Source organism: Tachyglossus aculeatus, unplaced genomic scaffold (assembly GCF_015852505.1).
Source record: "Tachyglossus aculeatus isolate mTacAcu1 unplaced genomic scaffold, mTacAcu1.pri scaffold_12_arrow_ctg1, whole genome shotgun sequence".
NCBI classification, from domain to species: domain Eukaryota; kingdom Metazoa; phylum Chordata; class Mammalia; order Monotremata; family Tachyglossidae; genus Tachyglossus; species Tachyglossus aculeatus.
In genome coordinates this window covers 1,141,525-1,167,801 of record NW_024044858.1, presented here as the reverse complement: position 1 = coordinate 1,167,801, position 26,277 = coordinate 1,141,525, and the positions used below count along the sequence as shown (strand labels likewise).

Below are 26,277 nucleotides of genomic sequence, written 5' to 3'. Positions count from 1 at the left end.
TGAGGGGGGTTGGCAGGGGACCCAGGTTCTGCAGGGGACCGTCCTCGGGGCGTGTTGGCCCCGGCCAGCCAGAGGAAGGGCAGGAACCCCCCTGTGAGATTCCACGCCCCTCTCTGGTGCTTCGGATATTTATTTATTTATTTTACTTGTACATTTCTATCCTACTTATTTTATTTTGTTGGTATGTTTGGTTCTCTTCTCTGTCTCCCCCTTTTAGACTGTGAGCCCACTGTTGGGTAGGGACTGTCTCTATGTGATGCCAATTTGTACTTCCCAAGCGCTTAGTACAGTGCTCTGCACATAGTAAGCGCTCAATAAATACGATTGATTGATTGATTGATTGATTCGGGGACCGCTACCTCAAGTTCCTTCCCGTTTCCTCTTCAAAATCAAGCCAGTAACCTGCTTCTGAGTGTGTGATGGGGTCATTTCTCTGGCCCGGCCGCCTTAGGGAACCCTTTTGGCAGTTCTTTGATCGCCAGCCCCATAAGGGACAGGGACTGTGTCTGCTCTAATTTTCTCATAATCACTCCAGCGCTTGACACATAGCCCTTAATAAATACAGTAATAAAGAAGAAAAACACGGGTGGATCCCGCTACCGCAATCTGGAGACGATTGCGTTGGCTGGAAAAGAGGGCCGCCGCTTTTGACCGCTCCACGGTGGGCCTGTGAGGTGTCCCCGGGGGGCATCTTAACTGTGGAGGAGAGGGGAGGTTCCAGATCAGGAGCAGGTGTCTGGAGCGGAGCGAGGGGTTCAAGGGTCCTCCACGTCTCCTCCAGATGAAGAAACAGGACCTGCCACCGGAGGACCAAGGCCCCAGCATCAAAAACCTGGATTTCTGGCCCCAGCTCATCACCCTGGTCGTGTCGATCATCGAGGAGGACAGAAATTCGTACACCCCCGTCCTGAACCAGTGAGTTCCCCTTGTCCCACTCCAAGGCAGCCGCCCCGACAAACGTTTGTTCTAGGTCTGTCCGTCTCAATTGCCTCTCTTCTTGTGTCCCTGTGTGATTTTAGTGATGCTTTTCCTGTCTGTGTCTCTGTCTGGTCTGTCTGTGGGAGTCCCTGTTTAATTGGGATGGCAGAGGTTGGCCAGGCGCATCAGCGGGACCGCTGGCCCCGGGGTGAGAGCTCTTTCTTTCCTGGGAGGTTTGGGGGTAGGTTTTCTCCCGAGGCCTGTCGGGAGGGGCGGGGAGGCTGCTGTGGCTCCTCAGCGTGTCTGTCCCACCTGCTTCCTCCCTTCCCAGATTCCCACAAGAGCTGAGCGTGGGGAAGATCAGTGCGGAGGTCATGTGGGGCCTCTTTGCGCAGGACATGAAATATGCCATGGAAGGTAAGGGGCGGCGGGGGCGGCGCGTTGGCTCGGCCTGGCGGGACGCAGTCAGCGGAACCGGTGCCCTGGGGAGTGACTCTGGGCCCCCTCGGTGACCCCAGTCCAGAATCGGCCCCTGGCCCCTCCAGGCTCCTCCGGGGTGCGGGGCCCGGTTGTCCTCCGGGAGCCGTCCCTCGGGCCGTACCCCTCGCGGGGTTCGGTATCGAGGACTCGGCCTCTGAATCCGGCGCTCGGTCTGGGAGCCGCTTCTCCGTCCTTTTCCTCGGGTCCCGCTTCCGCTCCCCAGGCTCCTTCTCCTGCCGGGACGGGCCTCTGGAGAGTCCGGCCGACTGACTCGGGGGGAGGTTGGGGGGGCTCCTTGCTGGTGGAAATGGTATGGGGATGGGGAATTGCATCATTCCGGGTCGAAGCGGCCCAGTGGACCGCCTTAGGAAACGTCCGTAGATGAACGGAGCCCCTGAGGGGGCCCTCCCTCCTTCCCTCCCCTCCCTTGGCTGGCTGGGCATTCCAGCTGCAGGCAAGTGGTGCGCCTTCCCGTTGGAATTCTGCTCATTTTCTCCCTGAGCGGAGAAGGACCGCTCTGATGAGATCAAATCCGGGGCTGCCCTGGTCCTATTCAAAGGGCCTTTGAAACTAATTCTGTCAGTTCAACCTTTACCAGGTGGCTAAAACCTGCCCTTTCCTCTACATCCTAACTGCGACCGTGTTAATCCAAACACTTATCCTATCCTGCCTTGATTACCATTTCAGCCTCCTTGCTGACCTCCCTGCCTCCTGTCTCTCCCCACTCCAGTCCTTCACTCTACAGAAACGTTCAGGCCACGTTTCCCCGCTTCTCGAGAACCTCCAGTGGTTTCCCATCCACCTCCGCGTCAAACAGCAACTCCTTCCCGTCGGCTTGAAAGCACTCAGTCGCCTTGCCCCCTCTTCCCTCACCTCGCTGCTCTCCTTACTGCAACCCGGCACTCTTCGTTCCTCTAATGCTAACCTTCTCACACTACCTCGATCTCGCCGCCGACCTCTCACCCACGCCCTGCTTCTGGCCTGCAACACCCTCCCTCTTCATGTCTGACAGACAATTACTTCTCCCTCCTTCAAAGCTTTCGTCCCTGACTAAGCCCCCCTTTCTTCTTCTCCTGCGTTGCCCTGACTCGCTCCCTTTATTCATCCCCCCTCCCCAGCCCCACAGCACTTATGTACATAGCTGTAATTTTATTTATTTAAATCAATGTCTGTCTCCCTCTCTAGACTGTAAGCTCACTGTGGGCAGGGAATGTTATTCTGTACTCTTCCAAGTTCTTTAATACAGTGCACTCACTGCACACTTTAAGCACTCAATAAGTATGATTGACTGACTAACCGACTGAATGAAAGATGTAGAGTAAGAGGAAAAGTTGAAAGGCAAACTATAGCGGGGCTTGCTTTCTGGGGCTGGGCCTGGAAAGGAGGGGCCCAAACTATAGTCTCCCTGAAATCTCGTCCCAACTGGGGTCCTTGGCCAGGGCCAAACTTCTTCTTCAGGGCCCCTGGAATGCTTGGGGACCCACGGCAGAAATTCCTTCCCCATTCTAACCGATCGCTAATACTCACTGAGTACTTCCTGGGTGCAAAGCACTACACTAAGCACTTGGGAGAGCGAAATAATAATAATCACGATGGTATTTGTTAAGCGCTTACCATGTGCCGAGCGCTACTAGTAGACCTGATCCCTGGTCTCATGGAGCCAACAGTGTGCAGAAAGAGACAGTAAAGTCATTTATAGGTAGAAAGAGAAGGGGATCGGGCATATGTCAGGACTTAAGTAGTAGTATGCGTGAGATATGCACAGAAGTGCTTCAGATGGTTCTCGTGAACACACATGTGTGTAGTTGGTGCAGAAATGGTAACGGAGGGTGCCGTGACCTGGAGAGAACAGGAGCTAGTCGGGGAAGGTCTCTGGAGGAGCTGTGATTTCAGAGGTTCTTCATAGATAGGGAGATCTGTGATGATAATGGCATTTATTAAGCACTTACTGTGTGCAAAGCACTGTTCTAAGTGCTGGGGAGGTTACAAGGTGATCAGGTTGTCCCTCGGGGGGCTCACAGTCTTAATCCCCATTTTACAGATGAGGTAACTGAGGCACAGAGAAGTTAAGTGGCTCGCCCAAAGTCACACGGCTGGCAATTGGCAGAGCCAGAATTCAAACCCATGATCTCTGACTCCAAAGCCCGGGCTCTTTCCACTGAGCCACGCTGCTTCTCTAAAAATCTGTGTGTTTTCTTACTTTTATTTTTTTTATGATATTGTTACGCCCTTACTCTGTGCCAGGCAGCATACAAAGGGCTGGGGCAGACAGAATAATCAGGTTGGGCGCAGTCTGCGTCCCGCCTGGGGCTCACAGCCTTAATCCCCATTTTACAGTTGAGGTAACTGAGACACAGAGAAGTGAAGCGACTTGCCCTGGGCCACCCAGAGCTGGGATTGGAAGCCAGGTCGTCTGATTCCCGGGCCCGTGCTCTATCCACTAGCCCACGCTGCTTTTCGATTTGGTCCGGCGGATTTGAAGGGGAGGGAGTACCAAGAAGGGGGAGGACGCGAGCAAGGAATCAGAGGCCGGAGAGACGAGAACGAGGAGTCGGTCGGTGAGCTAGAGAGGGGCGAAGAGCGTGAGCCGAGGAGAAGTGGAAGAAGAGAGCGAACGGATAGGTGTCGCAGCTCGGTTCGGACCTGGATCCTGGCGGGCAGGGTTGGAGGCTGAGCTGGGAGGCCCGAGGGCAAACTCTTTCCCACCCATCTTTGGGCGGACGGAGGAGGGAGCGGGATAGTGCGGAGCGGTTGGAATCAATCAATCAATCAATCGTATTTATTGAGCGCTTACTGTGTGCAGAGCACTGTACTAAGCGCTTGGGAAGGACAAGTTGGCAACATATAGAGACGGTCCCTACCCACCTCCTGTTGGAAGACAGGAGGATGGGGTAGAGTGTATCCGGCGTACCGTCGTCAATCCTTCGATGGTATTTATTGAGCGCTTACCGTGTGCAGAGTACCGCACTCAGTGATTGGGAGAGTACACGAGAACGGATTTGGTAGACATGTTCCCTGCCCCCAACGAGCTTACAGTCTAGAGACTGTCTTTCTGGGAGCGTTGGACCAGTCCCTCAGAACTTTAACATGTCCTGGGAAGCTGAGCGGGATGAGGTAGGACTGCCCAAGGCCTGGTGGCTGAAGAGAGACAAGCCCAGCGTCGTCTTGCTTCGCTCCGTGCCTTGCTAACGAAGCGATCCCCAGCTCCTTTGAGTTTAGAAGCGATTCGACGGCCAAAGCGGTCCAAAGCCCCGTCAGGGCTTCGGGAAGTCGGCTCTGTCCTTTTGGGGAGGCGGGGTTGTGGGTGGGAAGCCGGGGGCCCAGCTCCTCTCTCCTCCACCCCCCAACCCATCTCGATCCTGACTCGGCCCACCCTTCCTCCCGCAGAGCACGAGAAGCACCGCTTGTGTCGGAGCGCCGAGTACATGAACCTGCACTTCAAGGTCAAGTGGCTGTACAACGAATACGTGCACGACTTGCCCTCGGCCCAGACCCGAGTGCCCGACTATCCCACGTGAGTCGTCCCTGCTGGGCCGTGGCCGGCGCAGGCGGGGCGGGGAGAGAGGGAGGACTTTCACCCGGCTTCGGTCGCCCCTCTCCACCCGGCTGATTCCTCCCCAGCCTCTCCCTGTCTGTGGTTTCGGCGATGGTGGGAGGGCGACGGGGAAGGGCAGGGTTTTGTCAGTCTCCCCCTCTCGATTGTAAGCTCGTCGTGGGCAGGGGATGGTTTTTTGTACTCTCCCAAGCGCCCAGTACAGTTCTCTGCACACCAGTAAACGCTCTGTAAATACAATTGACGCCTGGAGAGGGTCACGGGTGGGATCTTGTTGCGGGGAATACAGAGACGGTTCTGGTCTGCAGGCTCCGCGCCTTAGTGCGGTGCTTCTACCCACCCGGTTTTAATTTCACCCCTCCGACCCCCTGTCCACCTTCATTTCGGGAGAGAGGCAGCCAGCCTACCCACCCACCCTTCCCCTTCCCTCTCCCAGGCCTCTGCTGGCTCAGCAGGGATGCCCAGGAAAGGGGAGCCTTGAAATAGAGAACTAGAAAAACAGAGGGGGGGAGAATTATCTGCTTGAATGGATGCAGTGGAAAAGTCGGGCAGCTGAAGGACTGAGCTCACTGAAGGGGAGTCACGGCAGCAAGCGGGATGCCGTGGTGTCTGTCCGGAATGGGGGAGCCCCCCTAATTCGTACAGTGCGAGCTGAACCTGTGGGGGCCCACCTTCCACTTTGAGACCAGAGTTCGAGGCAGGGGAATGCACCCGGGGCGCACTCTGTCTCGTCAAGTTCACCGGGTTGGTCTCCTGGTGCTTTCATTGCGAGAAGCGGCGTGGCTCGGTGACGAGAGCCCGGGCTTGGGAGTCCGAAGTCGTGGGTTCTAATCCCGGCTCTGCCATTCGTCAGCCGTGTGACTTTGGGCCTTCTCTGTGCCTCAGTTACCTCATCTGTAAAACGGGGATTAAGACCGTGAGCCCCACGTGGGACAACCTCATTACCTTGTATCTATCCCAGCGCTTAGAGCAGTGCTCGGCACATGGGAAGCGCTTAACAAGTACCATCATTATTATGGTTCCCCCAGCCTCTCTACTCCTCCTTTCCCCTCCCCGTGTTCAGTTCCCGAGGGATTGTCCTGATTCTCCACACGTGGGGGAATCCGAATCTAGAGCGGCGTCATTTTGCTGCCAGTGGTGATGTCATCTAGATAGCAGCAAGGTGATGGTCCGGTCAGATCCATCGGATCCATCGGATCTGGTGGTGGCGGGGAAATCCTGCTAGCTAAGGAACATCAAGGAGCCCTCCTTGGGGGCCTGGCAATCCGCACCCCCTTCAGTACCCAGGCAGCTACCTCAAGATTCGCAACTGCCCCCCGAGATTGGGGCTCTAGAGCGAGCAACTGCTTGCTGTCCTGCACCCTAAGGTTTGTGTTCTGGATGTCCTTTCCAGGCAGCCTCTTTGGCTGGAAATAATAAGCATGGTATTCGTTAAGCTCTTACTCCAAGGAGAAGCCAGGACTGGAGCCTCTCTGAGCTGTCAGTGGCACCCCTCCGATGGGAAGCGCCCAGGAGGGTAAAGTGACCTTTCCGCGTGTCAGAGGCATGATCCTTGGAGCCCAGTTATGGAATTGAGCGTCCCACCTCTGTAGTCAACAGAATTTGAGTGTCTTTACATGCAGAGCACCATAATGGGAGAGAACAGAATTAGATATGATCCATGCCCTTCAGGGGCTTACAGTCTAGTGGGGGAGGCAAACACTTAACTTATAGACAGGAGGAAGTAATAGAGTGTACATAGGATGCAGCTTGCCTCTGTTAGCGGCAGAAGCATTCGCCGTTAGGTCGTGTCCTTGGGGATCGCTCCCTCTGACCCCTGCTCTCGCCCAGTCGCAGTTACGTGCCTTCATCCTCTCCCCTCTCTATGTCTGTGTCTCTCTTTCTCTCCCCCCGCTCCCAGCTGGCTCTGACCGATCCCTGTTTGGTTTGTCCTCAGGTGGTTTGAGCAGTTTGTGATGCAGTGGCTGGAGGAGAATGAGGAGGTGGCCCTGGAGTTCCTGCACGGCGCGCTGGAGAGAGACAAGAAGGATGGGGTAGGGCCCGGCGTAGGAGGGGGCGGTGATTGATTGCCCGAGCGGAGCGGCTGAGGTGTGTTTCCGCGACTTCCTCTCGAACAGATCCGATATGGGGTCTACCTCTGCTGCCTCACTGGCAGGGATTCGGGCCTAGGGCCCGGGCTGGGGCTGCCAAAGAGGCTGCTTCCTCCCCTGGGCTGTCTCCTCAGCTCCTGTTTCTCATGGGGACAACGAACCGGGCCCCTCTGGCCCTCAGTTCCCTAGGGTGGCATCGGGGATAAAGCTCTCCATCATGCACTCCATTTCTCCCTGAAAACTAGGAGCCTTCCGTGAATGACCAACCTGGGTCTCAGTTTCCTCCCCGTTGCCAGACGGGTTTCCCGGAGCCCCGAGACCACGGTGGGCTGCCGGGAAGTAACCCACGTTGGTGCTACCTTGTGTTCCAGTTCCAGCAGACGTCCGAGCACGCCCTCTTCTCCTGCTCTGTGGTGGACGTCTTCACTCAGCTCAACCAGAGCTTCGAGATCATCAAGAAGCTGGAGTGTCCCGACCCAGCGATTGTCGCCCGTTACATGAGGCGATTCGCCAAGGTGATGCGCCGGGCCGGAGCTCTGCCCCTCTGTGCCTGGTGGCAGGGGCTGCCCGTGCCCGCCCTGGAACTTCTAGGGGCCTGGGGGTCTCCAGAGGGCGGGTAAGGGAGTCCCACAGTCCACCCGATGCCGTTTCTCACTCTCAGGCGGGCAGCGACGTTTCCCCCTTGGCCAGAGACAACTCCTGGGAGCCGCCTGGCCCCAGCCCAGTCCACTGTGCCAGGCCCGCCGCGGCCTCGGGTGGGCTCGCCTGCCGTCCGGGGTGGCTGGCGCGGGGATTCGGACTGGCCGTGCACCGGCCACCGCGGTTCAGCCGGAGGACTCCTCGGGACCCAGTCTCCTGGGGAGAAGGGGCTTGCCCAGGCGAGCCGGGTTTGCCGGGACCCTATTTCCCTCCTGGAATGTGGGTTTTTAGGAACCGGGTGGTGCACCAACTTCAGTCTCCTTCCTGAGCCCCGGAGAAGGAGGAGGAGGAGGAGGAGATCCATCAGTCTTCCTCTCATTCTGCAGACCATTGGGAAGGTGCTGATTCAGTATGCGGATATCCTGATGGCGACATTCCAGTCCTACTGCTCCAAGGAGAAGCTGGTGAGTGTCAGGTGGCCCCTGCTGGCCCGAGTCCTGGTTGGTGGGAGGTTGGATAATAATAATAATAATAATAATAATGATGGCATTTGTTAAGCGCTTACTACGTGCCAAGCACTCTTCTAAGCACTGGGGGGGAATACAAGATAATCAGGTTGTCCCACGTGGGGCTCATGGTCTTAATCCCCATTTTCCGGATGAGGGAACTGGGGCGCAGAGCAGTTGTGACTTGTGCAAAGTCGCACAGCTGGCGGAGCCGGAATTAGAACCCATGACCTCCGACTCCCAACCCGGGCTCTTTCCTCTGAGCCACGCTGCTTCTCCGGCGTGGTGCTGCGAGCGGCCGGGGATGGGGCTCCCGCTGATGCGCTTGCAGACCAAAGGACCCCGGGCACGTGCCCTGCTGGCGGCAGGACAGAGGTCCATTCGTTCATGCGTTCAGTCGTATTTATTGAGCGCTTACTGTGTGCGGAGCACTGTACTAAGCGCTTGGGAAGTACAAGCTGGCAGCATAGAGAGACGGTCCCTACCCAACAATGGGCTCACAGTCTAGAAGTAATTCTTGGAGTAGATTCCAGTCTCTTAGGTCCGGACCCAAGAAGAAAAACCCCTCAAATTCATTCAGGGCAACCCCATAACTGCCCATTTTGGAGAGTAGTATCCGAGTGCCTGCTCTTTGCAGGCCGCTGTACGCAGCGCTTGGAAGAATACACCGGAAAAGAAAACACATGTTTGGCCCTCCAGAACTGTAGCGTGATAGAGACAGTGGGTAATCATACTAATAATGGTATTTATTAAGTGCTTACGAGGGGGCAAAGCACTTCGCCAAGTGCTGGGATACGTATTCGATAATGAGAGCGGGCGTAGTTCCTATCGCACACCGGGGCCGAGGAGCAGGTACCTTCCCTGGTTCTCAGTTTCCTCTCTGATGAAAAAAGGGGTGCCGATGTTTTTAGAAGGCGAGAAGGGATGGGATCGGAAACATAGGAGAATGTGGATTTAGAAACCAGCTCTTCTCTTGGGAAAGCTGAGATGGTAGACGGGAAGCTCGTTGTGGGCAGGGAATAATGATGATAATAATACTGATAATGGCATTTGTCAAGTGCTTACTATGTGTGAAGCACTGTACAAGGTGATCAAGTTGTCCCACATCATCATCATCATCAATCGTATTTATTGAGCGCTTACTGTGTGCAGAACACTGTACTAAGCGCATGGGAAGTACAAGTTGGCAACATATAGAGACAGTCCCTACCCAACAGTGGGCTCACAGTCTTAATCCCCATTTTACAGATGAGGGAACTGTGTCTGTTATTATGTTTTACTCTCCCAAGCGCTTAGTACATTGCTCCGCACACAGTAAGCGCCCAATTAATATGTTTGACCGGCTGACTGAAGTGGTGAGGGGGAGATTCGGGGGATCTCGCACCTGTTGGTGTGGATTTTTGCCAACACAAGCCCATCGATGGGGGTTTCTGGAGAGAGTTAAAGGTCAGAAATCGTTGGCGGGGGCAGCGGGTATGGAAGTTGATGAGAGAAGAGAAATGTTGGTGTGGAGGGGTCATGGCAGAGCAAGGAAGGATGTAGCATGGCCTAGTGGAGCACCGGCTTGGAAGTTAGAGGACATGGGTTCTAATCCCAGCTCTGCCACCTGTCTGCTGTGTGACCTCAGGCAAACCATTTAACGTCTCTGTGCCTCAGTTCCCTCATCTGTAAAACGGGGATTAAGACCGCGAGCCCCATTTGTGACAGGGACTGTGTCCGACCTGATTTCCTCGTCTGCCCCAGCTCTTGGACCGGCGCTTGGCGCATAGTAAAGGCTTAACAGATACCCTTATCACTATGATGGAACAGCGGGGTGAGAGAATTGAGGTCATCCGAGCGGGTGGAGGTAGTGGCGAAGGCTCTGCACGTCAAGAGGGGGGGTGTTGGGCGAAGGCCTAGAGATCAGTGAAGGGTGTGTAGAGATCAGAGGCCTCTGTGGGGGTCGGAGGGTGGGAGGGGGGAATGGGAGAGGGGATCGTGCAGGGGTTGGGGTGAGTCAGGTGAGTGGGAGAGCAGTTGGGGCGCATCGCTATATGTGGGTGGTTTGGGGTGATTGTGAGAGAGGAGGACAGGCAGGTGGTGGAAAGGGAACGGTTGGGAGCCGTCATGGTGAAGGCAAGGAACCCAATTCTAGACCGTGAGCCCGTTGGCGGGTAGGGGCCGTCTCTATATGTTGCCGACTTGTCCTTCCCAAGCGCTTAGTCCAGTGCTCTGCACCCAGTAAGCGTTCTATAAATACGACTGAATGAACGAATGCTCGTTCCACCACCTGTCTGCCGTGTGACCCTGGGAGAGTCACTTAACTTCTCTGGGCCTCAGTTACCTCGTCTCTAAAGCGGGGATTAAGACTTTAAGTCCCACGTGGACCGTGTCCGACCGGATGGTCTCACATCCGCCCCAGCGGTTAGTGCAGTGCCTGTCTCACGGTAAGCGCTTGAAAGAACCCCCCGAGGAACTTGCCGGCAGGGTTGACAAGTCGGGATCATCCCGGGGACCTAGCGTGGAGCGAGGGGGGAACCCGGAACCGGACCCCTTCAGTCAGTCCCCCGCCCGTTGTCCTCCTGTCTCCCCCAGCCCTGCATCCTGATGAACAATATCCAACAGCTGCGGGTGCAGCTGGAGAAGATGTTTGAGGCCATGGGGGCGAAGGAGGTAAGGCCGAGGGATCGCCGTTGCGCCCGTCCCCAGAAGCCTCGGCAACCGCTCGGCACAGAGGTCAGGCCTGGCGGCAGCAGCCCGTGCCCGCAATTGAAGCTGTTGGGAAGTGAGCCCCCGGGCCCGGCTGTTGGGGCAATCAACGGAGTTTATAAACTCTGGATTCTTGACCCTTCCTCCCTCTCCGTCTTTTCCTCTCTGCTCTCTGTCAGCACTGGGCTAGGTTATCAGGGGCTCCAGCACTTAGAACAGTGCCTTGCACGTAGTAAGTGCTTAATAAATGCCATTATTATTATTATTATTACCTTTCCGGCAGGAAGTTGCAGAACCACTTAGCCTCCCTGCCTAGGTGAGGGCGTCTAGCCCCGGACCCGGGCAGCAAATAGCCGGAATGGACTCAGACTCCAAGAGGGGCTTGAAGTCCGATCCACGCTGGTCAGTCAGCCAGCTCAGCTCTTTGGCGGGCATTCGGGGCCACCGCTCGCGAGCTGGGCGCCGGGCATCGCTCTGCCCTGGGTCTCCGCCCTCGGGCCTGGTGGAAGGGGACAGCCTTCGGGGCCAGGGGGCTGCTGCTAAAAAGGCTTCACGATGGATGTGCGTTCTTAGTGCGGCGGGTGGGAGGCTGGGCGGAGGGTCCACCCGGGGGGAGCGGGACGATGCCTTTCTCCCCCGCCATCCCAAGAGGAGCAGCTGGGGCAGAGTGTCCCATCCCTTCGAGTTGCCCCTCCGACGGTCCTTCGGCAGCCCCCCGGCTCGGTCTTCTCTCCTCGTGACCTTCTCCCCTTTTCCCCTTCAAGCCCTCCCCTCCGAGCGCCTCTCCCCAAGTCCCCGTTCCCACCGTGAGAGAGCCCAGCCTGCTGTCCCTCGCGGGTGGCCTCGCCGTTCCTTGAGCCTTCCAGGGCTGCGCAGTGGCGGGAGCGGTTGGGATAGGGAGGCTGGAAGGGGAGGAAAACCGCTCGGAAAATGAACCCCAGGGCTCAGTGCCCCAAGTCCAGACTCAGTCCTCACGCGCCGCCCCGTCATGCCCGCAGCTGGACCCCGAGGCCGGAGACAACCTCAAGGAGCTGCAGGTGAAGCTCAACACGGTTCTGGATGAACTGAGCACGGTGTTTGGGAACAGGTCAGCCGCTCCACGTCCTTCGAGAACGTGGCCCCAAACTCGACGGTCTCCACCTCTCCAGGCCCCAGCCGGCAGCAGGAGTGGGAAGGCGGGGCCGGAGGCTAGGGCTCTTGGGATGTAGGAGCTGGCCCCTGACGTGGTTCGCGTCCTTCGCTAACCGCGGGAGGGGCCCTTGGCAACCGGGCGGCTCGCTCCAGCTTCCAGGCCCGGATCGACGAATGCGTCCGACAGATGGCTGACATCCTGGGCCAAGTCAAGGGCACGGGGAATGTTCCCGCCGGTTCTAGGAACACGGTCGCCCAAGATGCGGACAACGTGCTGCGGCCGCTCATGGACTTCTTGGACAGCAAGTGAGCGGACGCCGGAGTGGCGGGTGGGCGGGTCGGTGGAATGGGGCGGAGCGAGGGTGACAGCGGGGCTGCCGGAGCCCGTTGGGAAGAGACCGGGTGGGACGAGTCCGGACTCGGTGCATCTGTCCCGTTCTCCTTCCTGCTGTCTGGGGAAGGAGAAGGAGGGGCTGGGGAAGAGCAGTCCTCCACTCCGAGGCCCTAGGAGATAAGAGAGCCCCGCATGGGACAACCTGATCACCTTGTATCCTCCCCAGCGCTTAGAACAGTGCTTTGCACATAGTAAGCGCTTAGCAGATACCAAAATTATTATTATCTTCCCCGCCACCCGGCTCTCCCAGCCACGTCGGGCTGAGTCGCGCCGGGCTGGCCGGCCGAGCGGCGAGCGCTGGGACGGGGGACCGCTGTTGGGACAGAGGAGGGGGCGTCAGCCGCTGGGCTCTGAGGGCGGGAGGCCGACCCTGCCCTTGCGCTCCCCAGTCTCACTCTCTTCGCCGCCGTGTGTGAGAAGACGGTGCTGAAGCGCGTCCTGAAGGAGCTGTGGCGTGTGGTGATGGACACCATGGAGAAGATGATTGTTCTGCCTCCCCTCACCGACCAGACGGTGCGACCAACTTCTTACCCCGTGACCCCTACTTCTCCCCTCCCTCCCTCCCCGGAGGGTGCCTGCTGCGGGCTGTCGATCCCTATGGTTGGCGGCGGGGCGGGGGCAGCGTGTGTATGTGTGTACACGCACGTACATCCATACCTAGAGGTGTGAAGCAGCGTGGCTCAATGGAAAGAGCCCGGGCTTGGGAATCGGAGGTCATGGGTTCTAATTCCGGCTCCTGTCAGCCGAGTGACGGGAGGGAGAGGGGGCCACCAGGTGCAGTAAGGGCAGTCAGTGCTCCTCAGCCTTTCGTCTCTGAATCATCTGCACTGGGGACTGCTTCATGGCGTTGGGAAACGCCTCTTGGGTGGGTGGGTGTCGGGGAAATGCCCGTTCATGTTGTGTGTGTGTGTGTGTGTGTGTGTGTGTGTGTGTGTGTGTGTGTGTGTCTGTCTGTCTGTCTGTCTGTCTGCCTGGGATAGATCCTGCAGGGCCCTGGAGTTGCTCCAGCTTCGAGGAACAGTAGCCAGCGGGGCCAGGCCTCCGTATCCCAGCCTCCTCGCTCCCCTTCCTTCCTCTCCCCCTCGTCCCCCTCTCCATCCCCCCCCACCTTACCTCCTTCCCTTCCCCACAGCACCTGTATATGTGTATATATGTTTGTACATATTTATTACTCTATTTATTTTACTTGTACATATCTATTCTATTTCTTTTATTTTGTTAGTATGTTTGGTTTTGTTCTCTGTCTCAGTGGAAAGAGCCCGGGAGTTGGAGTCAGAGGTCAGGAGTTCAAATCCCAGCTCCGCCAATTGTCAGCTGTGTGACTTGGGGCAAGTCACTTAACTTCTCTGTGCCTCAGTAAACTCATCTGTAAAATGGGGATTAAGATAGTGAGCCCCATGTGGGACAGCTTGATCTCCTTGTATCCCCCCAGCACTTAGAACAGTGCTTTGCACATAGTAAGCGATTAACAAATACCATTATTATTATTATCAAAATAGATAAGTAGAATTAGTACAGTGCTCTGCACACAGTAAGTGCTTAGTAAATACGATTGATTGATTGATTGGTCTTCCTGCCTTTTTTCTCTTCCTGCCTTCCCATCTGTTGCTCACAATCCTGCCTGGATCCTCCTCTTGAAATATATATATATATGTATTTGTATATACGTATGTGTATATATGTGTGTGTATGTATATATATATACACACACACACACACTCATATACACACACACACACATATATATATAAAATGGCATTTATTAAGCACTTACTATGTGCAAAGCACTGTTCTAAGCGCTGGGGAGGTTACAAAGTGATCAGGTCACACGGCGCCCATCGCTCCACTCCTCCAAACCCTCTAATGGCTTCCCATGTCTCTCCATGTCAAGGAAAAACTCAAAATCGGCTTCAAGGCTTCCCCAGCTGGCATGTCTGATCGCCTTGCCTACTCGCTCTGTTTGTTTCCCCTAAACTAGCCTGATAACTGTCCTTCGTTCGTTTCTGTTCTCCTTGTTCCCTCCCTCTCCAAATCTGTCAGTTCACGGCTCTCTCCTGCTAAAATTCCACCTCTCCCAACAAGCCTTCCGTACCTCCTCCCCCACACCCAAGCCATTTCCAGCACTTTTGTTTATTTACAGTCATCTTGGACTTCCCAAGCGCTTAGTACAGTGCTCTGCACACAGTAAGCACTCAATAAATACGATTGAATGAATGAATGAATCTGTAGCACTAGTGTATTTGAGTTCATTCCAATGTGCATTTATTTTGATTCGACTGTATCTCCCGTTAGAGTGTAATAATAGTAATACTTGAGGTGTTTGTTAAGCACTCACTATGTTCCAGGCACTGTGCTAAACGGTGGGGTATATACAAGATAATCTGGTCGGACACAGTCCCTGTCCCACGTAGGGTTCACAGTCTTAATCCCCATTTTACAGAGGAGGTAACTGAGGTCCGGAGAAGTGAAGTGACTTGCCCAAGGTCACACAGCGGACAGGAGGCCGAGCCAGGATGAGAATCCAGGTCTTTCTAACTCCACTGGATGTGCTGCTTTTTTTTTTTTATAGCATTTATTAAGCGCTTACTATGTGCAAAGCACTGTTCTAAGCGCTGGGGAGGTTACAAGGTGATCAGGTTGTCCCACGGGGGGCTCACAGTCTTCGTCCCCATTTGACAGATGAGGTAACTGAGGCCCAGAGAAGTGAAGTGACTTGCCCAAAGTCACCCAGCTGACAAGTGGCGGAGCTGGGATTTGAACCCATGACCTCTGACTCCAAAGCCCGGGCTCTTTCCACTGAGCCACGCTGCTTCCGGTGGACAAGGAATATGTCACTTCTTTGGGTTACAGTCTCCAGGTGACAGTGATGATAATAATGATGATGATGGTACTTGCTAAGGACTTACTACGTGCTAAGCACTGGGGTAGATACAAGGTCATCATCTTGGACACAGTCCCTGTCCCACATTGGGCTCGCACTCTTAATCCCCATTTTTTTACAGATTAAGGCAGCTGAGGCCCAGAGAAGTGAAGTGACTGGCCCAAGGTCACACAGCAGAGAAGTGGTGGAACTGGGATTAGAACCCACGACCTTCCGACCCCAAAGCCCGGGTGCTGTCCACTACGCCGTGCTGCTCCTCTACGGTGCAGTCGATCAGTAAATACTTTTTCTTTCACTGCTTCTCTCCCCCAGGGCACCCAACTGATTTTCTCAGCTGCCAAGGAGTTGGGCCACCTCTCCAAGCTCAAGGTAGGATGGAGGTGTGGAGGTTAACAATCAATCAGTCGTATTTATTGAGCGCTTACTGCGTGCAGAGCACTGTACTAAGCGCTTGGGAAGTCCAAGTTGGCAACTTAACAGTAGATGAGGTGCAGGGGGAGGGATGACTGGGCCTCTCCCCACCGGCTGGGGACAGGGTCAGCAGACACCTCCGAGTCCTCTGAGCCCCCGACGGGGGGTTTGTGCTGGGGATTCAGGCGGAAAACTGCTGCTCTGTGGGGGAAAACCAGCGTTCTCCCAATTCCTGGAAAGCTAGAGCCCTGTGGGGGGTTTCCCAGCGGTGGGAAAGGGCGGGAGGAGGCCGGAGCCATTAGCTAGTGAACTGGTTGTCTCCGTGCCTCAACTGTCCGACTTCCTCCAGCTCTCTGCCCTTCGGGTTTGAAGGGATCGTCATGAATTCCCAGGACGTAGGCTGGTCCGTTGATCCTGATGGGCGACCCCATCCTTCTTCAAATCACATCGGCTTTCTCCCCGACTAGACTGTAAATTCCCTGGGGACATAGACTGTATCGTTCGCTTCTCTTTCATTCAGTCGTACTTATTGAGCGCTTACTGTGCGCAGAGCACTGTACGAAGCGCGCTTGTAAGTTCTTGTAGGCGCTTCTCTTGTAAGTTCTCCAAGTGCCTAGACCGGGACTCTCCCCTCCCTCCCTGCCCAGTAAGTGGAGTCAGTCCCGTAGGTGAGTGGATTGAAATGGTTGCCCCCTGCGCTTAGTACAGTGCTCTGCACATAGTAAGCGCTCAATAAATACGATTGACTGATTGATTGATTGATTGCTCCTGTCCCCCGATCTCGGTTTTAGGACCACATGGTACGGGAGGAGACCCGGAGTCTGACCCCAAAGCAGTGTGCCGTCCTGGATCTCGCACTGGACACCATCAAGGTGAGCCGCCCCACCCCTCGCCCCCAGCCCGGAGCATCCCAGGCTAGAGGAGCCGATCCCTGTGGGCCCAGGGGGTGCGGACCGTGAGGCTCGCCGCGAACGCTCTGCCTCTGGGACCCTGGAGTGGGTCCATCCCCATCATCATCATCAATCGTATTTATTGAGCGCTTACTGTGTGCAGAGCACTGTACTAAGCACTTGGGAAGTACAAGTTGGCAACACATAGAGACAGTCCCTACCCAACAGTGGGCTCACATGCCTAACGGTGGTATTTGCTAAGCGCTATATGATGTGCCGGTCACTGTACAAAGCGCTGGGGTGGATAGAAGCAAATCGGCGTGGACGCGGTCCCTGTCCCACGTGCGGCTCACGCTCTCAATCGCCGTGTTACAGATGAGGTAACTGAGGCCCAGAGACGTGAAGCGACTTGCCCGAGGTCACTCAGCGGGCACGTGGCAGAGCCGGGATTAGAACCCGTGACCTTCGGACTCCCAGCCCCCTGCTCTGTCCCACCCTTCCCCCGCCCAGGATGCCTTCCCCGCCTCCCTCCACCCCCGTTTCCTTCGCACTGGAAGCCCCTCCCTCAGAATCCCCACCTTCTCTAAGAAGCTTGCCGTGATTGACCAGAGGGAGGTAGGGATTCTGGTTCCCAGCCCCACGAGTTCGGAGGTTGCTAGAGGATTTCTCGGTTCGTCTGGGAGATGCCGAATGCCGATCCGGGCCCCTCCGCCCTCCTTCGGGGTCGGCTCTCGCAGACGGGCGGATTGAACGGGGAAAAGTCCCTCTCTCGGCCTCGTTCTGTGCTGCCCCTTCCTAGCGAGTGCCCCGGACGGGGTCTGACCGGCCTCCCGTTCCCTCCAGCAATACTTCCACGCCGGCGGCAACGGGCTGAAGAAAACCTTCCTGGAGAAGAGCCCCAACCTGCAGTCCCTTCGCTACGCTCTGTCCCTCTACACCCAGACCACCGACACGCTCATTAAGACCTTCGTGCAGTCCCAGACGGCCCAGGGTAATTCAGGGGACGCTACACCCCTCCCTCTCGGTTCTCCCGGGCTGGGGCCGGGAGTCGGGGCCAGGGCGGGTCGCCCTAGGGGAGGACGGTAGTTTGGGCCTCAAGCTGAGGTGGGGGCAGCTAGAGGGAGGGAGACATTGCGACCCCCTGGACTGCACCGATCCCAGGAGCCAGCCCGGTCTTAGACCCTCCGGGAGGGAAACTGCAGCTGCCGTGGTCCCCCTCTAGCCTCCCGGGCCTGGCCCTGGCCAGAGAGAGAGGGGAAAGGCCAGGCAACCGCCCACAGGAGCTTGGGCCAAGCCTCTCTCCCTCCATCCTCCCCTCCCCGGGAGAGATTTCACCCCACGTCTTGCCAGGTGGCTGTTCTCCCTCCGGGCAGTGCCGACCTCGGTGCCGGCTCTCATCCCCCCGTCTCCCTCCTGACCTGACCGGGAGTGCCTGTACGGCGGGGCCAGGCCAAGACCTAAGGGAATCGCCCGGGAGACTTCCCCTATTTCCGGGGCCGGTAGAGCACCGATCCAGCTACGCGCTCCCTCGCCTCCCGGGAAGGAGCCGAGCCAGCCGGGCGAGGAGGGAGGGGGCCGGGCCACCCCGGAAACTCTCCCCGGCCCGGGATGTCAGTGGTTCCCAGCCCGTCTCCCCGTAGTTTTAACTTCCCGCTGCCGAGAGAGCCGTCAGGAGTTCGGGCCAACTTCCCGAGCCTGTCTCTAAGCCCTGCCTCGGCTCTCTCTCCGCCCGCAACGTTCGGGGGCTTATCTGCTTTCTCTCTGGAGCCGGGCTCCCTGCTCAGTCAGCCTCCGGGGACCCTCAGGAGATGGGAAACCTCTGGGATTCCCTTTAAAAAACGACCTTGGAGGGTGTAATGCCCTGCAAAAGTTCATTAGGTCCGGGCGGTGTCGGTTCCGATATCGAGGCAAAGGGACCATAGAATCACATCCGGTTGGAAAATGCCAACCTCTCCCTAGCTGATACTCCCTTCCCTGACCGAGGTTCGTCAAGCTGCGCATTCAGTTGCATTTATTGAACGCTCACTGTGCGCAGAGCGCTGCACTGAGCCCTCGGGAGAGTGCGATGCAGCGATAAACAGATATTCCCTGCCCACAACCAGCTTACGGTTTAGATGGGAGGGAGCTAAGTTACTAGTGCCTTCCAATAGCCCAGCCTTCCCCTGGGACCTCAAGTTCAGCTCCCACGGGGCGCTTCCCCGGCACTCGGTGGCACCAAGTTTCCAGCGAGTTCCAGACCTAATTGCCGCCTCTCTCTTCTGGGGTGATTTGGGGGGGACAGGCTCCTGTGCCTGGCTCAATTATAGAGGCCTGAGGCTGTATCTGGCCCAACTACAGAGCCTGACGGGTCTGGCCCATTTATAGGGACAATCTGCCGGTATGAATCCATCAATCGGTTGTATTTCTTGAGCGCTTACTATGTGCAGAGCACCGTACTTGGGAGGGTACAGTGCGACAGAATCAGCAGGCACATCCCCTGCCCGTAACGAGATTACAGGCTAAAGGGGGAGACAGGCACGAATCTGAGCAAAGAAGTCATTTATTATCTATAATTTAAAGATACGTACATAAGTGCTGTGGGCTTGGGGGCGGGACGAATAGCCCCGTGACCAAGGGTCACAGATTGAAGTTCATCAATCTGTGACCATCTTCCGTGGCCCCGGCTGCTAGCCTGTGGGCTGCACAGACTCTTAAGACGGGGGTTTGATTTGCGGGGGCCCATTCTGACAACGAAATCGTTGGGGATAGGTCTCCAGTAGAAAGAGGATCCGAGGGAGAGGAGAGCCAATATGTGTGTAGGATGGGGAGGAGGGGAGAGACGGACACAGGTATTTAGTCAATCAATCAATCAATCAATCGTATTTATTGAGCGCTTACTATGTGCAGAGCACTGTACTAAGCGCTTGGGAAGTACAAATTGGCAACACATAGAGACAGTCCCTACCCAACAGTGGGCTCACAGTCTAAAAGGGGGAGACAGAGAACAGAACCAAACATAGCAACAAAATAAAATAAATAGGATAGAAATGTACAAGCAAAATAAATAAATAAATAAATAGAGTAATAAATATGTACAACCATATATACATATATACAGGTGCTGTGGGGAAGGGAAGGAGGTAAGATGGGAGGATGGAGAGGGGGACGAGAGGCTTAGTGCAGTGCAGTGCTTAATAAATACTACACGAGCCTGCCGGGTTTTTATTTACCGACTCCCACTGGCCTCACCCGGAACCCTGGGCAGCTCCCTTCTCCGGCCTGCACCGTCCAGGAATTTTCTCAGACCCCACCGTGGTCCCCGGCCTCTCCCCAGCTCCGGGGAACCACAGCCAGTGAGGAAACCTTTCGTTCCAGCCGCCGCCGACCGTCTAGCCACCTGCCTGGGTCCTGAACCTGGCAATCCCCTCCCCGAAGCCGTACTGGCTCGGCCTTGTGTCGCGAGAAATATCGAGACACGGAATGCACCCCCAAGTAGGGGTGAAACGGGTCTCTCTGGACTCAAAAGAAAGCCAGAGAAACAGCCAGCCAGAGTTTAGGATTGCCAGCTAGAACCCTCAAACAGCTGTGCTGAAGTGTGGGTTGCAGCCGGGAGGCTTTGGAATTCAAATCCCGGGATGAAGCCCCGTCTCCCCGTTCCGTAGAGTCACCCTGACCCCAGGGAGTTGACGTCTTTCTCGGCCGCCTGACACCGCGCCCCTGTTACCTCCCCTGGGGTGCTGGCCTCCTCCGGCCGCAGCCTTGAATTCGGCAGGTCCCACTGACCCGATAGTTATGCCATATTTTCACAAAACATTTGCGCGAGTCATAAGGTGAAGGGGTGGGGGGGCCAAAAAAACGGTATTGATTATTGAGTTTTGCAAGTATCGTTGGCTCATTCATCCCTGTGTGTACACAGGCAGCTTCTGTCGGTTTGAAACTATCAGTTTGGAGCACTATACTCGGTGTCTGGGACGGTACAGTAGTTAGATGTCGTAACGGTGTGTATGTACTTACTGGTAGACCCGATCCCTGCCCGTAAGGAGTTTACAATCCAATGGGGAGGACGGGCACTAAAATACATTCAAGAAAGGGGGAAGCAATAGTATCGAAAGCGTACCCCCCAAAGGGCGGTTGTGGGGGGAGGTAGAGAGGGTAGATGCCCAAGCGCCTGGGTGAGATGGAAGTACTAAAGTAGCAGGAGGGAGAAGACAGGTGGGGGAGAGGGAAAATTAACCAGGAAGTAGGAAATGTAAATGTGAAGCTTTGCATGATAGCCCAGAGCCCTAGCCGGCTGCCCGCAGGTCAGCTTTTGCAAAGGTTTGTGCTGCCCATTCCTTCCCCGCATCTCACTTCCCGCCCTAAAACGTTGGGGACTCCGGGCTCGTGGGAGGTGAGGTGGAGGGTGCGTTTGCGCTCCTCTCTCCATCGCTCGGCTCCTGGTCCCCACCGCTGCTGGCAGCCCCATCTCCAGGGGTAGGGGTGGGAGACCCAGCCGATTTCCCCCCCCGCCGCTCCCAACATTCCCTTCCTCTCCCGACCTGCCTGCGGGCCTCCCCGTGGGATCTTTCTCCGCCTTTCAAGGCCTCCGTGGCTTGGGTCTCTTGCTTCTCCGGACCTCGAGTGACCGTGTCAGCGTGCCCGGGCCCCCTCTAACTCTTGTTTTTCTGTTCCGCCGCTTTTGCGTTCATGACCAGTGCATGATGGGAAGGGTGTTAGGTTTACGGTCAGTGAAGACGTGCCCCCGGAGAAGGGTACGTGCACACGGATGTGGTTAAACGAGCAGCCTTGACAGGCCCTTCCCCTCCTCCCTCGCCCCGTCTCGGCTCCCTGCTCCCTGCACTGGAATGAGATGTTGGTGCTGCATGGTCTGGGGAAGGCGGGAAAGGGGCACACGGGGGGGGGCATGAGTGAACTCGGTCCGGCCAGCGCGTTGTCTGGGGGTGCGGGGAATCAGACGCCCGGTCCCGTCTATCCCCGCCGTCCGGAGGGAGCGGTCCCGAGTCCCCGTTCGTGTCCTCCCGTCGATGCTGGGGTAATCCGCCCACCTCTCCTTCCCCCCCCCTCCACCCGCCTTCCCGTCTCCCGACGTGACGGCCCCTCCGTGTGCCTGCCCGCAGGGTCTGGAGCGGAGGACCCTGTGGGAGAAGTGTCCATCCAGGTGGATCTGTTCACTCATCCGGGCACTGGGGAGCACAAGGTCACTGTGAAAGGTGAGTGGAGGGGGGGGTCCGTCCGTCTCCCATCCCACGGTAAACCAGATCCTCTCCCAGAGGAAGGACGAGCGGGGAGGGGAATCCTCGGGGCCGCCAGTTCGGATTCCAGGGTCCCTTGGGAGGTGGGAAGGCCCGAAAGGATCGACTCGGTCTCCAGCCTCCACTGGAAAAGGCCAGCGTCCCCGGGGATCAGAGGCTGAGTTGGAGGGGGGGGTCCCGGAAAGCAACGTCCTTCTCCCCCCTCACCTCCAGGAAAGATTCCCATCTAGGAAGCCGGCAGTGGGGAGGGAGCTGGGGTCAGCCTCCTCCAGACTCTTCCCACCGTCAGCCCCGGATTCCGGCAGTTGGCAACCCGGGGTGGGCCTGGGCAGTGCGATTAGAGAAGCGTTGGCTCGGGAGTTTCCGTGGCTACACGCCAACACCCAGCCTACCCTCACGGCGTACGTTTCTTTTCCGCTCGTCTGATTCTTGCCATTTCTCTCAGGGAATCGCCCAGAGTTGTCAGGTCAGGCCCCCGTGAGTTCCCGGCTCTAGATGGCCAGAAGAGAGTGTCTCGGGGGAAGGGAGGAGCGGGGAGTTTAAGGGCCCAGCCAGGAATCTTTGGGAGGGCAGCAGGATTCCCAGATCATGCCAAGAGTCACAATCCCTCCCCCTGCCCATGGACGCGCACCCACTCTCATCCCTTAAATAAAAATAATAACAATAATGGCATTTATCAAGCGCATGCTATACTCAGAGCGCTGGGGAGGTTACGAGGTGATCAGGTTGTCCCACGGGGGGCTCACAGTCATCCTCCCCATTTTCCAGATGAGGCCCAGAGAAGTTAGGTGACTTGCCCAAAGTCACCCACCTGACAGTTGGCGGAGCCGGGATTTGAACCCATGACCCCCGACTCCAAAGCCCGGGCTCCTTCCACCGAGCCACGCTGCTTCTCCGAAGCAGTGTGAGATGGCCGGGAGCTGGTCGGCGCCGCTGTCTTGGGGCGGGGAAGGTGGGGGGGGCGGTGCCGTCGCCCTTTCCCGACCCTTCCCAACTTCCACAGTGGTGGCTGCCAACGATCTCAAGTGGCAGACGACGGGCATGTTCCGGCCCTTCGTGGAAGTGACCATGATCGGGCCGCACCAGGGTGACAAGAAACGCAAGTTCACGACCAAGTCCAAAAGCAACACCTGGGCCCCTAAATACAACGAGACCTTCCACTTGTGAGTGTTGTCAGGGCTGGGTTGGGGCGCGGTACCCCCGAGGAGTGAACCGCCGGGCAGGGCAGGGAGGAGCCGTGGGGATGGGCCGGGGTAACGTCCCCGCCCCGCCCCGTCTCTAGCATCCTGGGAAACGAGGACGGACCGGACGCCTACGAGCTCCAGGTGTGTGTCAAGGACTACTGTTTCGCCCGCGAGGACCGCGTGCTGGGGCTGGCCGTGATGCAGCTGAGGGAGATGGCGGACAAGGGCAGCTGCGCCTGCTGGTGCCCGCTGGGCCGCCGGATCCACATGGATGACACCGGCCTGACGGTGCTGCGCATCCTGTCGCAGAGAACCAATGACGAGGTGGCCAGGGAGTTTGTCAAGCTCAAGTCGGACTCCCGCTCGGCGGAGGAGGGCAGCTGAGGGGAGGCCGGCTTTCCCCCGGCCCCCCCGTGCCAGGGCCAGCTCGGCACCCTCTGGAAGGGCCGAAGGCGGGCAGTCCGGCCGCCACCTGCGTCCCTCTTCTAGGTAGGGGGGCACCAGCCGACCGGACGAGAGTTATTGGCGAAATCTCTAACCCTTCACGATGCAGAAACTCCGGAGGGTGTGCCCAGAGCTGGGTGCACTCGCGCTCACCGACCCACCGAGCTCTCCGTGCCGACTTCGGTCGGAGTCGGGAGGGTATGACGTGAGCCTGCGGGAGCGGGTGGGGGCTGGATACCGCCCCAGATGGGCCGGGTCTAGGATGGGGAGGGGAGGGGGCCGAGCCTGACGAGGCGCCTGAAACAGCAGCCGGGGCCCCCCGCGACCCTTGCGGGTCTGCCGAGGGGGCTCAGCCTCGGGAATTCTCGGGATCCTAGCTGGGTCCCTGAACTTTCAGTCCTGGGGAGAGCCAAATTGGGGCCGGGGAGGGGGGTTCAGGTGCAGAGGGAGCTTTGTAGGCCCTCCCCGTGGACCCCGAGACCCCAGTCGTCGAGGGGTTTTTTTTGCATCCATAGGGCGGGAGGGTTTGGTGCCCGGAAAAGAGACCGAGATTTCTGACCGTTCCTCCTCGGGAGCCCCAGATGGCCGCCTGGAGTGGGGAAACGCCTTCCAGGCTGCTATGGTGGGGCCGTTGGAGCTTGGTGAGGGGCAGCCTTCTGCGGACCAGAGTTCGCTCTGGGAGACTGACCCTGAGGGGCTGCGGGGCTGGGCCTGAATTCGATTTTTGGAAAGGCCCGAGGGGGGAGGAGCCCCTTGACCCCGTCCTCCCCGAGTGTTCGATCCTAGCACGACGTACTGTAATTCTCCCACCGTGGCTGAGGATCGGGGGGACTCCTTAAGAATTTTTTTTTTAACGTATTTTTTAGACCCTTGTCTGGACACGGGAATGGGGACTTTTCTGCCCCTGGCGGGCTTCCGGGGGCCCCGGAGATAGGGAGGGATTACACGGATGCTATCCCGGAGCCCTGGCCACCGCGCCACCCAGGGCAAGAAGTTGCAGGACCGCCTCGGTAGAGGTGAGGGGAGCAGCCTGGGTGGGGCCGGTCTTGTCGATCGGCGGCTTAGCCCGTAACCCCCTTGCCCCGTTTCGAGGGAAAGGCTGGGCTTCGGCAGAGGAACTGGACCGGCCCTTCCGGGAGGTGTGGATTTTGGGAAGAGCCGACGGGGCCTGGCTCGGCGAGGGTGGAGACCGCCGCGTTCGGAGCATCTTAGATAGTGGGGCGGCAGGGGCCGTACTCTGGGCCTTCCTGCTGCTGCCCACCACTGCCCTGGGACCCGGCAGCGGGCCCGACCCGTCCCGATTCACCGTCCTCGGGGGTCCCCAGAGGCAGACACATCTCCTCTTCTCCCTCTGGGAAACTGGGGAGGAGAAGGGACCTGCACAGGCGGGGAGACCGGGGACGCGATAGGCACTGACACGGGATGGGAGGGGCCTAGGGAGCGGGACGCTTTGAACACTGGAGTCGAGGACTGGATTTAGGGCAGGACTCCACGCAACTGAAGTAAAGAGATGAGGGGAGAGGCCCGGGGAGGAGGAAAGGGATGGAGAAGGGGTCCCAGAGGAAGCCGAGCGGCGTTAGCCTGGGAGAAGAGAAGGCTGAGGGACCTGAATAACCATCTCCCAGGTAAGGAACCAACCGTTCCCCACTGGATAGAACCAAGAAAAACCCCGTAACTACCAAAGACTTACAGATGAAGAGCAAATGTGTCGATGGCAAGAGCGGGAGACTCGAGGGACTGTGACCGAGAGTGTGGATTCTCCTGTGGGCCTTCTAAACTCAGGGGAAAAGGGTGGGCGCAGGCCAGCCCGGTGCGGGGATGTCAGATCAGAAGGGGGAAAACTGAAAAATAAACTCTTGTCTGGAAACAGAAGGGTAGCTGACTGTGGATTTTATGAGCAGAAATAAACCTACTCGGAGGGAGTCTCCCGTAAACGAGAAGCCGGGCGGAGGAAACGAGCCTGGAACCCAAGTTCCTTGACTCCCGGAGCTGGGCCAACTGAGGGGCTACGCTGACTCTCATGCTTTTACGCTCCTGAGTCTTCGGAAAGAACTTCGGGCCGGGAATTGTGACGGTGATCCTTTTTTATGAAAAGAAAGCAGGCGGCCTCAGCGTCCTTCAGCTCTAAATGGGCCACGCTTGCGTATGCTTCCCCTAGGGAGGTGCTGGCGACCCGCGGGAGCTGCTGCTTTGGCCACTCCTGTTTTCGTGCAGTGTCCCCGGTCTCCCGGCCTCTGTTTTCTCTCCTCCAGCTGGCTGTTCAGCGTTTCTGAGCGCCGAGGCAACTTGGGTCCTCAGAGAGCCCCCGCGGCCTGTGGGTCATCCCCAGGAAACCTCGCACCCCGTGGGCCTGGAGGGTAGGGAGTCTGGGGATTAGGAAGCTTGGTGGCAGGGAATGCCGGGTTGGGGCTGGAGGCAGCTGTCCTTGATTCCCGGTGAGCCCCCGGGATGAAATCTGCAAACGAGCGCTTAGCACGCAGTAAGCACTTCATAAGTACGATGAAAAAATGCCCCGCCGTTGCGGGGTGGGCGGGGAGTGATTTACCGGCATCTCTAGCTTCTCCTAGTTCGTGGGAAATCAAAACAAAGTGGAAATCTTCAACAATAAATGAGAGGAAGTGTTTCTATTTTGGATTTAAAAGCGCCTCCAGTCAGCCGGCAATCTAAAGCTAGAAAGAGGAGCGGTGTTTTGAGAAAAGGAGTGGAAGTACGGTAAAGGAAACTGTACTAATATCTGAATTTTTTTCTTAAGTCACTCTAAAAGAAAATTAGTGGGTTTTTTTCTCACAGGTTTTTAACTTGAAAAAAAACGGGGCTGTCTTTGGGGACAGCGATAG

General features: G+C 57.2%; 1 protein-coding gene across 2 annotated transcripts in view; it reads left to right on the top strand.

The window, feature by feature from the left end:
- UNC13B (unc-13 homolog B) overlaps window positions 1-25,312 on the top strand; it is a 210,215-nt gene extending 184,903 nt beyond the window's left edge. Inside the window, exons 18-34 of one of the 2 annotated variants that reach the window (XM_038742472.1) lie at window positions 782-915; window positions 1,250-1,335; window positions 4,786-4,912; window positions 6,888-6,984; window positions 7,413-7,556; window positions 8,067-8,144; window positions 10,761-10,838; window positions 11,873-11,961; window positions 12,159-12,311; window positions 12,789-12,912; window positions 15,593-15,649; window positions 16,483-16,563; window positions 17,425-17,572; window positions 21,255-21,311; window positions 21,678-21,770; window positions 22,816-22,975; window positions 23,095-25,312. In XM_038742472.1, coding sequence (XP_038598400.1) covers window positions 782-915; window positions 1,250-1,335; window positions 4,786-4,912; window positions 6,888-6,984; window positions 7,413-7,556; window positions 8,067-8,144; window positions 10,761-10,838; window positions 11,873-11,961; window positions 12,159-12,311; window positions 12,789-12,912; window positions 15,593-15,649; window positions 16,483-16,563; window positions 17,425-17,572; window positions 21,255-21,311; window positions 21,678-21,770; window positions 22,816-22,975; window positions 23,095-23,380 — 1,992 coding nt within the window. In that variant the 3' untranslated portion in view covers window positions 23,381-25,312. The remainder of the gene's footprint in view (window positions 1-781; window positions 916-1,249; window positions 1,336-4,785; window positions 4,913-6,887; window positions 6,985-7,412; window positions 7,557-8,066; window positions 8,145-10,760; window positions 10,839-11,872; window positions 11,962-12,158; window positions 12,312-12,788; window positions 12,913-15,592; window positions 15,650-16,482; window positions 16,564-17,424; window positions 17,573-21,254; window positions 21,312-21,677; window positions 21,771-22,815; window positions 22,976-23,094) is intronic. The other variant, XM_038742473.1, reaches the window with a different exon arrangement.
- The last annotated feature ends 965 nt before the right edge of the window (window positions 25,313-26,277 follow it).